At 44.5% G+C, this 18,034-nt stretch overlaps 1 protein-coding gene across 2 annotated transcripts in view; it reads left to right on the plus strand.

Annotated features, from left to right (window-relative positions):
• The window catches only part of SLC6A8 (solute carrier family 6 member 8), a 134,740-nt gene that overhangs the window by 70,962 nt on the left and 45,744 nt on the right, over positions 1-18,034 (plus strand). For both annotated transcript variants that reach the window (XM_068248352.1, XM_068248351.1), the window contains exon 4: positions 3,427-3,559. In XM_068248352.1, the coding sequence (XP_068104453.1) occupies positions 3,427-3,559 (133 nt within the window). The remainder of the gene's footprint in view (positions 1-3,426; positions 3,560-18,034) is intronic.

An 18,034-nucleotide genomic window follows, 5' to 3' on the forward strand; every position in this document is an offset into this window, starting at 1 on the left:
CATTGTACTAGGTCCCCAGCATGGATTGTCTGACAATGTGTGGCACCCTGGATGGTTAGACCACACCCCCTCACACAGAGAACTACAGGAGGCACTGTATCCTCAGCATTGTACTAGGTCCCCAGCATGGATTGTCTGACAATGTCTGGCACCCTGGATGGTTAGACCACACACCCTGACACAGAGAACTACAGGAGGCACTGTATCCTGAACATTGTTCTAGGTCCCCAGCATGGATTGTCTGACAATGTGTGGCACCCTGGATGGTTAGACCACACCCCCTGACACAGAGAACTACAGGAGGCACTGTATCCTCAGCATTGTTCTAGATCCCCAGCATGGATTGTCTGACAATGTCTGGCACCCTGGATGGTTAGACCACACCCCCTGACACAGAGAACTACAGGAGGCACTGTATCCTCAGCATTGTTCTAGATCCCCAGCATGGATTGTCTGACAATGTCTAGCACCCTGGATGGTTAGACCACACCCCCTGACACAGAGAACTACAGGAGGCACTGTATCCTCAACATTATACTAGGTCCCCAGCATGGATTGTCTGACAATGTGTGGCACCCTGGATGGTTAGACCACACCCCCTCACACAGAGAACTACAGGAGGCACTGTATCCTGAACATTGTTCTAGGTCCCCAGCATGGATTGTCTGACAATGTGTGGCACCCAGGATGGTTAGACCACACCCCCTGACACAGAGAACTACAGGAGGCACTGTATCCTGAACATTGTTCTAGGTCCCCAGCATGGATTGTCTGACAATGTCTGGCACCCTGGATGGTTAGACCACACCCCCTGACACAGAGCTCTACAGGAGGCACTGTATCCTGAACATTGTTCTAGGTCCCCAGCATGGATTGTCTGACAATGTCTGGCACCCTGGATGGTTAGACCACACCCCCTGACACAGAGAACTACAGGAGGCACTGTATCCTCAGCATTGTACTAGGTCCCCAGCATGGATTGTCTGACAATGTGTGGCACCCTGGATGGTTAGACCACACCCCCTGACACAGAGAACTACAGGAGGCACTGTATCCTGAACATTGTTCTAGGTCCCCAGCATGGATTTTCTGACAATGTCTGGCACCCTGGATGGTTAGACCACACCCCCTGACACAGAGAACTACAGGAGGCACTGTATCCTCAGCATTGTACTAGGTCCCCAGCATGGATTGTCTGACAATGTCTGGCACCCTGGATGGTTAGACCACACCCCCTGACACAGAGAACTACAGGAGGCACTGTATCCTCAACATTGTACTAGGTCCCCAGCATGGATTGTCTGACAATGTGTGGCACCCTGGATGGTTAGACCACACCCCCTGACACAGCTCTACAGGAGGCACTGTATCCTGAACATTGTTCTAGGTCCCCAACATGGATTGTCTGACGATGTCTGGCACCCTGGATGGTTAGACCACACCCCCTGACACAGAGAACTACAGGAGGCACTGTATCCTCAGCATTGTACTAGGTCCCCAGCATGGATTGTCTGATAATGTGTGGCACCCTGGATGGTTAGACCACACCCCCTGACACAGAGCACTACAGGAGGCACTGTATCCTCAGCATTGTACTAGGTCCCCAGCATGGATTGTCTGACAATGTGTGGCACCCTGGATGGTTAGACCACACCCCCTGACACAGAGCACTACAGGAGGCACTGTATCCTCAACATTATACTAGGTCCCCAGCATGGATTGTCTGACAATGTCTGGCACCCTGGATGGTTAGACCACACCCACTGACAGAGAGCTCTACAGGAGGCACTGTATCCTCAGCATTGTACTAGGTCCCCAGCATGGATTGTCTGATAATGTGTGGCACCCTGGATGGTTAGACCACACCCCCTGATACAGAGCACTACAGGAGGCACTGTATCCTCCAACATTATACTAGGTCCCCAGCATGGATTGTCTGACAATGTCTGGCACCCTGGATGGTTAGACCACACCCCCTGACACAGAGCACTACAGGAGGCACTGTATCCTCCAACATTGTACTAGGTCCCCAGGAAGCAAGGAATGGACATAATGAGACTATGACAACATGCAGCTGCCTCTGGTTTGTAATTATTATTATCTTCAGTATACAACGTGGGCTGAACCTGCTCAGAACATCAGCATAGCTGATAGCTGATTGTACTCTTAGGGCTGGTTCACACTTGGCGCTTTTTCAGCGCTTTGCTGATCACCAGTGATCAGCAATGCGCTGCTACTAATTTACCCCTATGGATACATTCACACTGCCTGCAGCTTTTGCAATCTAACGCAAACACGCTGCATGCAGCGTTTTGGGGGCGATCGCGCTGTGATTCTTGTTCTATTGAATGAGAATCACAAGCGCAAATTGCAAGATTTCACCCGCCGAATACCGATCGCAGACACAAACCTGATCGCCGGGAAGCACCCAGTGTGAACTAGCCCTTAGCTGGAGTGGTGTACCTATATTAGAATAAAAGCAGCATCCGGTCACTTTTTTGGCCTGACAAGTTGAGTGCACGATTTTTAAAATTGACTTTGTTCAAAGCCCATGTGCACCAGAATAGCCTTCACGTGATGGCATCCAGTGAACCCTACAAGCAGCTGCCAATCAGGCTCTGTCAAGTGCATTCACACATAGAAGGTGTAAGAGTTGTTTTCAAGTGCCCTTATAAAGATACCGTTAATTACGGCTTTGTGGGGGAGAGCAGAGATATTAAAGTGAACATGGGTTCACCTGTTTATGGAGTGATACTCAGTCCTAAGACAGAATGGCCAACTGTCATCTCTAGTCTTGTGATCGGTGACAGGGCAGTGGTGTAGTTGGCCAATGGAAGTACTTAAGTGAGGAAGTAAAGGGTGGCCACCACTTACAACTGAGCTCTAAAGGTGTCCACTAATAATACAATCTTGATTGTACAGTTATACCAAATGTATGCAGTAGAAGGGTAAACTGAGTGAATATAGTTTGAATGGATACTTAAGATAGTCCCTCATATTACCTAGATGTGGTAAGATTGGACAATGAAGATTATATCATTAGGGAGCACCTATAATCTCAACCCCTAAATTGTTGGACTCGGGTTTATGTTAAATATGGCAGAAGAATCTTGCCACTGTAGTGTTCACGATATAAGAGGCTAGCAGCAGTTAATCCAATGGATGCCCAGCCAAAACTGGAATAGCTTTGTTTGGAGTTGGCCTTCAACTTAATTATACAGTCCAGGTGCTTTTTTAATAATATTAATAACATGAGAAGCTTAAAATATCTTTTCTGTCTGTCCCTTTTCCTCAATTTCCATGTAAAACATGTGACTAGAGCCATCATCAAGCATTCATTATGGACTAACATAAGTTAATATGGTGTGTAGCTGTCGCCTCGCTGTCATTACTATCCAGAATTGCTCAGTGCATTCACTCTTCCAGGAGAAAAGTGCTGAGACTTTCCAGCGGCCTGGATGACTTGGGCTCTATAAATTGGGAACTGCTGCTGTGTCTGCTTGCCTGCTGGATGCTGGTTTACTTCTGTGTCTGGAAGGGAGTCAAGTCTACTGGAAAGGTAAGGTCAATTCCAAGAAGGTTTCTGAATACTGGGCATTAGGCTGAGTTATGAAGACAGTTATGGAGAAGCTGAAGCAGATGCTCAATTCAACCAGTCATGGTCCTTATTTCATTCAACAGCCAACGCTTGACTGGTTACTAGAGCTGGTCAAAGGAATGCTAGTAATTCCAGCTGGCGTACAACCCAGAATTATTACCATCTCATTGACCATCTCTGTTGGTATTATTTGGGCGGCCTTCATCAGATATTATCAGCTAGACATACTTCTGCTAGAAGAATTCATGGAGAATTGACTTGATGCGTACTTCCCTGATTGCCCGCCCACAACCATGTGATCATGTGTCACTTTTATTACTTAGGAAGGATGAACTGCCAATCAGAGAAGTACAAAATGATCACCTGATAAATCTTCTCTCTTTAATTCTCAGTGAATTGTCCTTGCAGAAAGTTTCATAGAAGACCTAGTCATTTGTAGTTTTTACAAGTCAGCTCCATTGTTTTTACCGCCAAAGTTTGAAAATGATGTCTAAAGTTTTTTAATTGTAGCAACATGCTGTAAGCCATTCTTCAAATGATGAATGGTTTGTTTATATAGTGATGCTCTGCTTTCCATTTCATAGCTGAATTATCTTAAAGAGAATCTGTAACGTTAAAACGTCCCCTGGGGGGTACTCACCTCGGATGGGGGAAGCCTCAGGATCCTAATGAGGCTTCCCACGCCGTCTGCCGTCCCTCGGGGGTCTCGCTGTAGCCCTCCGTACAGCGGTGACGTAATATTTACCTTTGCAGGCTCCTGCGCAGGCGCTCTGGCTGCTTTCGCTCCGAAGGAGGCGGAAATACCCGATCTCAGTCGGGTCCGCTCTACTGCGCAGGCGCAAGTCTCCGGCGCCTGCGCAGTAGAGCGGACCCGACTGAGATCGGGTATTTCCGCCTCCTTCGGAGCGAAAGCAGCCACAGCGCCCTCGCTGGAGCCTGCAAAGGTAAATATTGAATTGAACAGTCGGCACAGTCGCCGGCTGTTCGGAGGGCTGCAGGGAGACCTCCGTGGGACAGAGGACGGCGTGGGAAGCCTCATTAGGATCCTGAGGCTTCCCCCACCCGAGGTGAGTACCCCCCAGGGGATCTTTTTGTCGTTACAGAGTCTCTTTAAAGGACACCAGAACTGAGAGGGAAAAGGAGACTGCCATATTTATTTCCTTTTAAACAATATCAATTGCCTGGCTGTCCTACTGATCCTCTGCTTCTAATACTTTTAGCCATAAACCACGAACAAGCATGCAGATCAGATGTTTCTGACTTAAAGAGAATCTGTACTCTAATATTCTTACAATAAAAAGCATACCATTCTATTCATTATTTTCTCCTGTGCCCCTCTGTGCTGTTTCTGCCACTCTCTGCTGCAATCCTGGCTTGTAATTAACAGTTTTAGGCAGTGTTTACAAACAAACTAACCAGCTTCTAATAGGCTCAGCTAAGCATAGTGTGTGAGTCATTCAAAGTATGCAGGAGGCCTGCAGAGGGTGTGTATCGCTTCTACCAATCACAAGCAGCCCTGCACATTCCACACAATCAATCCTTAGCCCGACAAACAGGACAGAGGAAAGATACATTGATTTCTTACAGAGACAGTGCAGTTAGGAAAGACTGCAGTAAGCCAGAGCAGATTAGAACAGGCATAGGAACTTATAGGATAGAAGAACTAAGGCTGAAAAAATTGTTACAGAGTCTCTTTAAGTCTGACTAGATAAGCTGCATGCTTGTTTCAGGTGTGCAACCAAAAATATCAGCAGGGCATCAGGCAACTGGTATTGTTCAAAAAGATATACATTTGGCAGCCTTTATATCCCTCTCAGATCAGGTGTCCTTTACTCAAAACCTAAACTGATCAGAGATGAGATCTGATAACCAACCACATTCTGTTTGTTTTGCGTGAGATTGTTTGCAACATGAGATCCAGCATGGAGGTTGTGATGACTTGAACTACCTACTAATGTGAAACAAAATGGCTCAGTTTCATAATTTATGTCACATTGGAAGACAACTGTCACCCTCATGTTTTAAAGTACTGGATCTTGTGAGCTGGACTTGTAATTTGATAGGCATCTGTAGTCCGAGGTACATGTGAGTGATTGTTTCTAATACTTTACTTTGGTCAGCAGTGTTGGAGTTTCTTTTTTCTCGTCGCCCTAGTTTACCACAATGCAAATTGACATCCTGGCACACATGACCTGGCAGAAGATAGTTCTTACATTACTTGAGTTAAAGCAATTAATCCATTCGACTTTTCCACCAAGGCTCATGTCCTTTCCCACCAAGGCTTACAACCTTGTCCAGTAGAAGCTGGACCTGGTGTGGGTTGGAACTCTAAAAAATGGGAATTGATACACTGCAGGAAATTCAACCTCCTGTTTTAGTGAATATGCATTACATGGCTTTTCAGTGCAATTTATTCTGTGGTTTGAGTTATATTATTGTATGCAGGTCCCATAATGCACTACAGCGTGTAAGCAGGGTCAGAATCATCCTTCTCTCTTCAGGGATAGAGTGGGCACTGCACAGAGTGAATCTACGGTTCCTTAAAGGGGCACTATGGCGAAAAATTGTAAAATGTAAAATATGTGCAAACATAGACAAATAATAAGTACACTTTTTCCTGAGTAAAATGAGCCATAAATTATTTTTCTCCTATTTTGCTGTCACTTACAGTAAGTAGTAGAAATCTGACAGAAGCCACAGGTTTTGGACAAGTCCATCTCTTCATAGGGGGATTCTCAGGGATTTATTTATTTTCAAAAGCACTTAGTGAATGGCAGTTGCTCCATCCAACTGCCAAAAAACTGTGTAGTGAGCAGGGAGGCTGGCCAGCATCATTGTTTAAATACTTTTTAGGGAATATCTTTATAAAGAATAAAAGCCTTGCTGAGAATCTACTATGAAGAGATGGACTAGTCCAAAACCTGTCGCTTCTCTCAGATTTCTACTACCTACTATAAGTGACAGCAACATAGGAGAAAAGTAATTTATGGCTCATTTTACTCTGGAGAAAACATACTTCTTATTGTTCTATGTTCGCACATATTTTAGATTTAGCCATTTTTCACCATAGTGCCCCTTTAAATACATCTTGTTACCTCGTGATATATTTGCAAATTGAGGTGTTAATTTTCATTTGTGATTTCCTCACAATCCTTATTAACTGCAATTTAGAATTGTTTGCAACCTTTGTGTTCTGTATTGTTATAGAGAGCTTTAGTACATTTATAGCTTCTGATGAAGCAGCCAAAAGAACTGTGAAACCCACATTAGGCCAACAACAAAGCGCTGACAGGTTCTGGCTTGCCAGACTGAACTTGGATGTCTTTACGGACACTGATACTTCAATTATTCATAGAACCATTCCTAATGCAGTCAGACTATTGGGACTTACATAACTGGTTTTGTGCTGTGCTACAGGCGCACTGTTAGAAGTAATGTTTTAGCATGACTTGCTGGTTGGGATATTTTCTCTAAACCCCAGAAAAACAGTTTGGGTTTTTTTAAGAGAATTTTTATTGACTTTTAACAAAGTTGGTACTCGATAGTTAAGAGACACAAAAATGACAACCAATAGACATGACAAAAAAATACACACTATAGCAATCCAAGCAGATGTACACTCACTAAGGGCCCTTTTCCACTAGCAATCGCTAGCGTTCACGCTGAACGCTAGCGATTGCTGAATCGCAATTACCAGCGATTCCCCGACGTTCGCGGCCGCGATTTTGCTATGCACTGCATAGCAAAATCGCGGCAATTATCGCTCCGCCGCGCGTTTGCGTTCCCGGCAAAAACGAATCGCGGTAGTGGAAATGACCTACCGCGATTCCCATGTTAAAAAGCAAACCGTAGCGATTGTAAAATCGCTAGCGGTTTGCGTTTTTGCGATTCAGCCAGCGCTGGTGGAAAAGGGCCCTTAAAGGGTTATTAGGAACACCATACTAATACGGTGTTTGACCCCCTTTCGCCTTCAGAACTGCCTTAATTCTACATGGCATTGATTCAACAAGGTGCTGAAAGCATTCTTTAGAAATGTTGGCCCATACTGATAGGATAGCATCTTGCAGTTGATGGAGATTTGTGGGATGCACATCCAGGGCACGAAGCTCCCGTTCCATCACATCCCAAAGATGCTCTATTGGGTTGAGATCTGGTGACTTTGGGGGCCATTTTAGTACAGTTAATTCATTGTCATGTTCAAGAAACCAATTTGAAATGATTCGAGCTTTGTGACATGGTGCATTATCCTGCTGGAAGTAGCCAGAGCATGGGTACATGGTGGTCATGAAGGGATGGACATGGTCAGAAACAATGCTCAGGTAGCTCGTGGCATTTAAACGATGCCCAATTGGCACTAAGGGGCCTAAAGTGTGCCAAGAAAACATCCCTCACACCATTACACCACCACCACCAGCCTGCACAGTGGTAACAAGGCATGATGGATCCATGTTCTCATTCTGTTTACCCCAAATTCTGACTCTATCGAGACTCATCAGACCAGGCAACATTTTTCCAGTCTTCAACTGTCCAATTTTGGTGAGCTTGTGCAAATTGTAGCCTCTTTTTCCTAATTGTAGTAGAGATGAGTGGTACCCGGTGGGGTCTTCTTCTGTTGTAGCCCATCCGCCTCAAGGTTGTGCGTGTTGTGGCTTCACAAATGCTTTGCTGCATACCTCGGTTGTAACGAGTGGTTATTTCAGTCAACATTGCTCTTCTATCAGCTTGAATCAGTCGGCCCATTCTCCTCTGGCCTCTAGCACCAACAAGGCATTTTCGCCCACAGGACTGCCGCATACTGGATGTTTTTCCGTTTTCAAACCGTTCTTTGTAAACCCTAGAAATGGTTGTGCGTGAAAATCCCGGTAACTGAGCAGATTGTGAAATACTCAGACCGGCCCATCTGGCACCAACAACCATGCCACGCTCAAAATTGCTTAAATCTCCTTTTTTTCCCATTCTGACATTCAGTTTGGAGTTCAGGACAGGAGATTGTCTTGACCAGGACCACACCCCTAAATGCATTGAAGCAACTGCCATGTGATTGGTTGATTAGATAATTGCATTAATGAGAAATTGAACAGGTGTTCCTAATAATCCTTTAGGTGAGTGTATACTCACAATAGTGACATACATAGTGTTAATCATAGGCTGCACTATACAGAGAATTAAATTATTCTAGTAAAAGTAATGCATATACTGAGCAGGGTTATAGGACATTGAGGATGATAAAATGTGAGTGGTTGCACTTGGTAACCACTGTTCGGCACCAGTGATCTCATGACCGCATTTACTCTTGTATCAACTGGACATTCACACAGCTGCAGCTGGATACACAGATCAAGGTGGTGCCGCTGGATACACAGATCAAGGTGGTGCAGCTGGATACACAGATCAAGGTGGCTCCAAGTCCGTTTAACAATTAGAATAAACAATAGTACTTTTACTGCTATAAGTCTGAAATAGATACAGTAATATCTAGATTAGGTATAGTTATATCAGAAGTGTCTAACCATGGACTCCCCACTTTATCTAATTTCTTGGGCTGATTACGAGATTGATAGGTTAAATTATAGAGTGGAAGGGCTAGGTTAATCAACTTTTTCCAATTACCAGGGCTGTGGAGTCGGTACAAAAATCTTCCGACTCCTCAGTTTATGAAACCACGACTCCAACTCCGACTCCGGGTGCCCAAAATTGCCCCGACTCCTCGACTCCAACTCCTTAGTCTAATACTTAACAGGGCTGTGGATTTTGTACAAAAAATCATCCGACTCCCGACTCCTCAGTTTAGGAAATCAACGACTCCGACTCCGGGTGCCCAAAATTACTCCAACTCCGACTCCACAGCCCTGCCAATTACTACGAGTAAACTGCAGTTTCCATTTTAGAATAAGGGATTTATTTTTGCCTAATATAAAACTATTCGCAAGAGGGGTTTTTTTTATATTGCCCACAGGACATCTCCAAAAATTCCCACCACACATTCCAGCAAGACAGTTTGGTCCAGTATTATGTGGTTCAGAGGCGCCAAAGTGAAAAGTGAAATAAAATTATTAAAAACCGTTTAAAAATAGAGGAGGTAAAGGTAATCTTACCTACTCTCAGGGGAAATAACTCAGTAGTGAAGAACTGTAATTTTGGAGATCCAAATGAACACAACTCTCATAGATTGCAACACTTCTCGGGGCTAGGCTGCTGCTTCTGTAGGCATATCAAAAGAACAAAATCTCCAAGGAACCATAGTAGAGAGCCTGGCGCCTCAGTAGTATGTGAGCACCTGCTATTTGTAGCTGCAATTTGCATAGCAGGTAGCCACAGCGCCCGTTATATTATTGGCCCCCTCCTGCGCCCAAATTACCAATAATAGCTGCTAATCCCAGCTATCAACATTGCGGTACCATTGGGGGCAGCATTTTTTTAACCTGGCAAATCAACTTAAAGTTGACCTGAACTCAGAACTTCCTCTCTGCTCTAAAAGATACACAACTGCATAATAACCTTTAAACAAAAAACATGTATTTGTTACAGCTGATACAAAGCCTAAAATAAATCTGGACAGTTTATACTTCCTGATTCATGGAAGCAGTCATACTGTTAACAGCCTGTGCTTTCAAATGGGGTTATCTGCTTATCATAGGCAGTCATGGGACGGGAGGGGGAGGGGTCAAATTACAACTAGTGATTAGATACAAGTGAGGGGGAAATTATACAGGCAAAACTCTTTAAATACATACAGGGTGCGTTTCTGTTACATTTTCCTTGTGTCCTCTGCAATAGTTCAGGTCCATTTCAAGAACATTCCAATGCTTATTAATAATATGATTGAAATAGTAATTTATATGCTGTTTTTCTAATTGCTCTGCAAGCAATGGCTATATTCCTTCATATACCAGCCACATACACATGCTACTCGGGCGGCCAGTAAAAACAAGAGAATCTAGCAATTATTCACCTCCTCCCTGTACAGCAGCCGCCCAGCATCACTTAAACATCCGGCATGCTTAAAGAGGAACTTTAAACAAGGACTGAACTTTATGCCAATCAGTAGCTAATACCCCCTTTCCCACAAGAATTCTTTACCTTTTATTGAGTAGTTCATCAGGGGGGTCTGTTAGGCCGCATTATGGTTAAACTCCTCCCACGGTGTGATGTCATGACCAAGGTCCTGAAAGTTTCCTATCTGTGAACCTCATTGCATTGTGGGAAATAACGTCTTTTTCCAACTGCAAAGCAAGCAATATCTCCCTCTGTGCATAGAACTCTCAGTATCGAACATTCCGTACAGATCCCCTGGCAGGACTAAAGATGTCACCACCAGTGGTACATTTCAGAATGTAAATCGGGGAGAGGAAAGATTTTACAATGGGCAAGCACTGAGTTAATACTCTATAAATTAATATTGTAAGCAATAAGCAATTTTATTCATAATGTTATTTGAACTACAGTTCCTCTTTAAGTTCAACTCAGTAAACTTGTTGTGTTTTGACATTCGCTCCCCTAAGCAGTAAGGTATTAGACAATGACTGCCCACCGGATTCAATGAACATGTCCATGAGGAAAAGACCTAACTATGAAAAATTTAACAAGCTCATTTCTAGACTGTAACCCTGCTGGAACTTGAGGCCCTGGGTAAAAGATAATATCATTCTGAGCAGAGCATCATGTGATCACCCTGAACCTTTTCTGCGAGTGAGGAGGCCTTGATTATTCCAGACTTGGAGCAGTCCATGAAAGTCCAGATGTTCTTCCAGCACTAGCGATAAAACTATCTGATGTTTCTGTCCATTCCTTTCCACCAGTTTCCATTGAGGAGGCCCCATTTGGCAGGGAAGCTGTCAGAGTTCTACCGAACAATGCTTTGCTAAAACCATGGCTGCCTGCATTGTGAGCGGACCATGGGCACTCGCTGAGCAGCTTCCTAGAAACCTTTTAGAATTGCAAAGTCAGAACAGCCATTCTTCTCATTCTGTAACTTTCCACCTACAACCAGGGAGGGTGGGCTTGAATGACGCGCTTGCTTCTGAAAGAACCAAACAAGAAAATGATTGAATCAAGTTGCTGGACAAGGCGAGCCTGTCTATATCACACTTCTGCCTGGGCAGCCGGCGAAAGGCTGACGCGTTCAAGTGCAGATGGAAAAAACGCAAAATAGAGATGCTTTGAAATTCTTTCAAGGCTTTGCAGCTCATCCTAGACACCGTATTCCATGATGCGGAACTATTCCTACTCACTAGACATAAATCTTATTTGTGTACCAGTCTCTAAAACGCCTACTGCTTTAACATGTTCATGACTAGGAGTTATTTAAGCCTTCTTGCTGTGAGATATTCCAGAGAAACTGATAGGATCTCCATTTACAGAGGAAAGGGGGAAGGAAGGGCACCAAGTGACAGTCTTCAATATGTGGTATAAAATGGGGTCTTACAGCAGCATACGTATTAGTGCGTTAACTTCTGGCAGCGTTAACTTCTATTCCCCTTCCGAGTCATAGAAACTCGGAGGGAGGAGTTATTTGGGGTGTGGCGATCTCTGGAACCCCAAGTTACCCTTATGTGCCCCTCCCAGTATAACATTACTGCTATGGCGCCTAGTTTTGGCACTGAGCACCATGCGCCAAAACCACCTGCTTCGAACCAAGGGCAGCTGACGAGGAAGGGTGCCCAACAGGACTGCCCAAGTACCAAGGTTCCATCGCAGCCACTATAGCTGCTATGTTTATTGCTATACCCACTGCTTGCACATAGGTTTTGGTACCAGGCTCAGACACATCCTGTATTCAGGAATGATCATAACTGATAACACAATTCCCTCTTCTGATAGATAAAACATAACAAGTGGTGTGATAAGCTTGGTCCATAAAATCCCTCAATAACTACAGAGGCAGTCCTAGCATCCCATTCATAGTTCCTTCCTGAGCTTTATGATATACGTCGTTATTATTATCAGCACCATTATTATCAGTAACCGTGATAGCCAGCGAGTGTTATGGGTATTTTCCAGCCAGTAGGGAGTTACCTGAAAGAACTTTGAACACAGCTTCCTTATCAAGGTCAGATTATGGACTAGCCTCTATGTAAAATGATCTTCATGGAAAATTCCATTCCCTGACTTATGATGTTTGACATAATGGGATTTGCTGTATAGCGGCTGGAGAAGGTTTTAATAGTTTTCTGGGGTCAAAACTCAAAATGTCATTAAAAAGTCAAACTAGAAAGAAGCACATCGAAAAAATATTAAGAGTCGATGTATTTTATAGTGAGATAAACAAATTTGAAAAAAAGTTTAGACTTTATACACCATAATAGTAAGTGCTTCTCATCAACCCCAACAAAGCATGAACTGGGAAAGGAGCAATTGGTGAGGGCTGATGGGTGATGTTATATTATATTTACCTGCTATCTCTACAGGCCATTGACAGGACATGCAGGTGGTTTGCATGTCCAAGGATTGGATACCTGTCTGAGGGAGAAGGGTGATGGCCTGGCCACCGCAACCACATCCTCCACACCATTCACTTCCCTTTAGTCTTCCATCTTTTATATATACACATACACAGTATATGCACACAGAATTGGAAACAGCTGTTATTTCCTACAATGCAACCAGGTTCACAGGTGAGAAACTGTGAGGGCCATGGCCATGACATCACACTGTGGGAGGGGTTTCACCACAATATCAGCCATACAGATGTCCCTGATGATCCATTCTTATAAAATGTAAATATTTCTCATGGGAAAGGGGTTACCATTCATGCACTTTTAATTGAAATACTGTTAATTAGGAAGACCCTGACTATTTTGAGGTTTTGTGTGCTCAGAGAGGAGGGAGTTAACACGGGCACACACTAAATGACTTGATGATTTCCGAAAGCCTGACAAAGCTACTCTCTCATTGTTTTCCTGTGAGAGTTGTGGTTACCATGGTAACAGGCATTTGAAATGATTAGCATACTACAGAAAAATAAAACGAATCAGTGTAGGTGGTTGAATTTGCTGTGGCACCTAAAACTACAGAGCCCTACAATTGAGGGGGGGGGTGCATTCTAAGCTGATTTATGCTGAAGGTCACCCCTACTTTTACTCCCAGAACTTATGACTGTGGGTGGGACTGAATTATAAATATAGACTTTGATCTTCCATGCTGCTCCCTGCACATCTGTTCTCTAAGCTCGTTACTCTACAGAAGCTTAAAATAACTTGTCAGTTGTACAGATGGTTGATGAGAGTTTCACCAACAGGAAGGTCTCTGCTAACAGTGGGCAGAGGGGATGCGAGCTCCTTGCTCTGCAGATATCCTGTTGTCTCCAACAAGGCCTCATAGATACTCTAGATAGTCTTCAGCCAAGGCATTTGTTTGTCACTGTCTCAGTCTAAGGATCTAGCTTGTGTACATCTGTCCCCCAAAATCATTCAGTCATCTGCCCCGCCAAATTGCTAAATGATGAACAAGTGGATAATCCACCTACTCTGCCCACCGGAAGCTGCACACACGTTCGTCACCCCATCATCCCTCCTCCCTTTTCCATTGAGTAGTCAATGCTGCTTCACTATAGTCGAGAAGCGTGTCTGTACAGCGTTCATTCCCCACAGTGTCACCCTAATAATCGTCTAATGATTGCATACTGATCTAGCATTTGTAGAAGCCTGTAGACTGTATTATTATTCTTATTTTCACGTAAATAACACCAACATGTTCCATAGCGCTGTACATTTGTGCAAAACAAATAGTGGGGAGCAGAGATACATGAGAAGTTCAGATCTCTGTACAATCAGGACATCCAGCAATACAAATACATACATACAGTAGTTGATGTGTAGTTTGAGGCATCGCCAATACTGGCGCATGTTCATATTACATCAGAATAAAAACCACTAGGAGGAGGTCCCTGCCCTTGCAAGCTTACAATCTAGAGTGTAGTAGGGTGGAGACACTAGGGAAGGAGACACAGGGGTTAGTGGATGAGCTGTCCTCTCCAGCTGGCTGTTTGCTCCCCGGCCCTAGTGTGTACCGAGCCTTATCTAGGTCATATTAGATGACCCGGCTCTAGTGTAGACTGAGCCTTATCTAGGTCATATCAGAAAAGAGTTACCAGAGTGAGGGATGCATACACTTATGACCTAATAAAAGACTTTACAAACAAAACCCCACGCAGATTTGCAGTGTCAGCATTACGAGAACAGCGGTCTGTCTCTGTTTAAGAATGAGAACTGGCCCAATTGTGCGACAACTATAAAATAACAATGAGGAATGCCTGAGACCGCACCGGGGAGTGGACGGCATGCCCTTGAACTATCAGCCCCGGCCGTTCTCTTTATCCGGTCACCCGTCCCTTCTTCCCGGGGGACGTTGCAGTGGCGTTAGAGCATGTCCTGTGACCGAATACATCAGCAGCAGGTGGCTGGTACAGGGATTCCAGTATTAGTTGAATGTTAATCCAAAGATTTTACAGCCAAGCTAATGAGAAGCTGAGACTGATTGATTTTCTAAGTACAGCAGACAGAGATATGCTGCATCTAGAGTTCTGAGTAGGAAATTCTTTTTGCAATCCAGACATACTGAAACTGGAATATTAAAGGCAAAACATGATATACGGTGGCCAAATATACATGAAACTACCAGCGGAGTGCCCCCCCTCTCCTTGATGAATACATTTGGCCCTAAAAACCAAAACACACATGAGACATAGCAAGACAGGATTACAATTCTGATTCAAAACTTCCTGTCTGTGAAATACAGGCTCTAGATTATTGGCTAATTTAAAAGAAAAACGGCTTGTAAGCCTCTTTCAGACTCTATTCCTGTTGACTGACAGTGTTAGAACATTCAATCAGAAGGAGGTAGAGAGAATTTTTTTGGCAAATAGAACTGTCAATCAGATACATTGATTACAAGGAATCATGCAAGGATTGTGAGGTATTTATGGCGAATAGATAAGACCCCTGGTTTACTTAACGCTGTCATAGACTCAGACTGACATGGAGAGTTTTTTATAGACTCTATCCTACTCACTGTACGCTGCTGGAGCTCGAAAAAGGTTAAGTGTATGTTACTGAGCCGGGGAGGGGGGTCACTCAGAGGGGCTGATTCCTTGGGGGGGTGCCGGTGCCCCAGTGTAGCACCGCCCATGGTATTCAGGAAACCACCCGGAACATTTTTATTGGGTACGTCAGATGCATTGTGTAGATCATTCTTATATCAAGCTTTCTCTTGTGTATTGGTCTTTTGGTGACCTCAAGTTAGATTTATGAATGGAAATTGAAGAATGGACATGATCTCGATTGCACTAAACTTTTATCACCTCGTGAAACATGACAGGAACATTGCTCTGAAAGCCTCTTCTGTGTAGCAGCCATGCTTGTTCCCGTGCTGGAGGTTCCAGCTGATGACCTTAGTCTGTTGGTCAGCAGCACCCGTCGCCCTCTTGGGACTCATATCTCACTGAATAAGAAGCAGAGGGAGGTACCCACCTACTTCCAGACCTCGGCGGCTGTTGATGAATGGTCTGCAGGACAATGGTCATAGTCACCAGCAATATGACCCAAGCAGAGGAAGAGGCTGCAAATAGCACCAGCCTGACACAAAAGCAATGAATTCAAGATTTATTTAATAAGGGCTAAAGGCAATTGACAAAGTGCAGCGACCAAGCAGTCAATATTTCATTGTTCAGCCGAGGATGTATTTCAGTTTCCGCTGATTTCATTATCTTGTAGAAGAGCTATTTTCTTTGTCTCGTAAAATACAGGAAGTTAATTTCAGTAAGGAATATGTTTCTTTAACCGTTTCAGCTTTAGGTGCTGCACATGGCTGGTTGACTTTCTAGGAAGCTCAGAGGACATTTCTGGTTACTTTGTTGCACTAAATTAGCCTGGATGATGCTAATTTCTGTAATGCATTTATTGAAGTTTACCTGGCTTCTGTGCTGTGAGAATGTTGATTCCTTAAAGCAGGCATGTCCAAAGTTTGGCCCGGGGGCCAAATGCAGCCCGCCGAACCTTTTCTGGTGACCTTCAAAGCTCTCTACAGTTGTTAACTCTTTGTGACCCGCAGGCCATAGCCAGGGCCAGATTTCTGGAGAGGGCACAAAGGCCTGGGCCAAGGGGGCACCTGGACATGAAAGAAGGGTTGCTACATATGAAAGAGGAGGCTGAAAATGGGAAACAACACATGGCAAAGGAAACTGAGGCTCAAGGGAGCTGTCATGAAAGAGTGGGGTTACAGTACATGGATGATACACATGGAACAGGGGCTGCACATGGAATGGAAGGGGTTACAGTACATGGATGATACACATGGAACAGGGGCTGCACATGGAATGGAAGGAGTTACAGTACATGGATGATACACATGGAACAGGGGCTGCACATGGAATGGAAGGGGTTACAGTACATGGATGATACACATGGAACAGGGGCTGCACATGGAATGGAAGGGGTTACAGTACATGGATGATACACATGGAACAGGGGCTGCACATGGAATGGAAGGGGTTACAGTACATGGATGATACACATGGAAGAGGGGGCTGCACATGGAATGGAAGGAGTTACAGTACATGGATGATACACATGGAACAGGGGCTGCACATGGAATGGAAGGGGTTACAGTACATGGATGATACACATGGAACAGGGGCTGCACATGGAATGGAAGGGGTTACAGTACATGGATGATACACATGGAACAGGGGCTGCACATGGAATGGAAGGGGTTACAGTACATGGATGATACACATGGAAGAGGGGGCTGCACATGGAATGGAAGGGGTTACAGTACATGGATGATACACATGGAAGAGGGGGCTGCACATGGAATGGAAGGGGTTACAGTACATAGATGATACACATGGAAGAGGGGGCTGCACATGGAATGGAAGGGGTTACAGTACATGGATGATACACATGGAACAGGGGCTGCACATGGAATGGAAGGGGTTACAGTACATGGATGATACACATGGAAGAGGGGGCTGCACATGGAATGGAAGGGGTTACAGTACATGGATGATACACATGGAACAGGGGCTGCACATGGAATGGAAGGAGCAGAACTGCATAAAGGTGCATACACACATCCAACTTTATGCCTGATTGGTGTTTGGATCAGTCATGTGCACGACTTGTCAGGCAAACAACAAGTTGTTTAAATGTCCCGTACACACATCCAAACAAAGCGGCCGACAAACTAATTTACATATCGTCTGACAGACTGGATGTCGTCCAACTCTCTTTGACTTATTAGTTGGTCAAACGACCGCTGGACCTGACAGTCGTTTGAACGGCAGTTGGTCCAACTGATCCACCAAGCGGATCGGGCAAACCGACTGTTATCAGTCACTCGACTGCGCGTAAACACGTCCAACTTGTTCAAACAACAAGTTGGGTGGAAAATCAGGACGTGTGTACGTACCTTAAGAAATGGGAGCCACAAGATATTTGG

The sequence above is a fragment of the Hyperolius riggenbachi genome, chromosome 8 (genome assembly GCF_040937935.1).
Source record: "Hyperolius riggenbachi isolate aHypRig1 chromosome 8, aHypRig1.pri, whole genome shotgun sequence".
NCBI classification, from domain to species: domain Eukaryota; kingdom Metazoa; phylum Chordata; class Amphibia; order Anura; family Hyperoliidae; genus Hyperolius; species Hyperolius riggenbachi.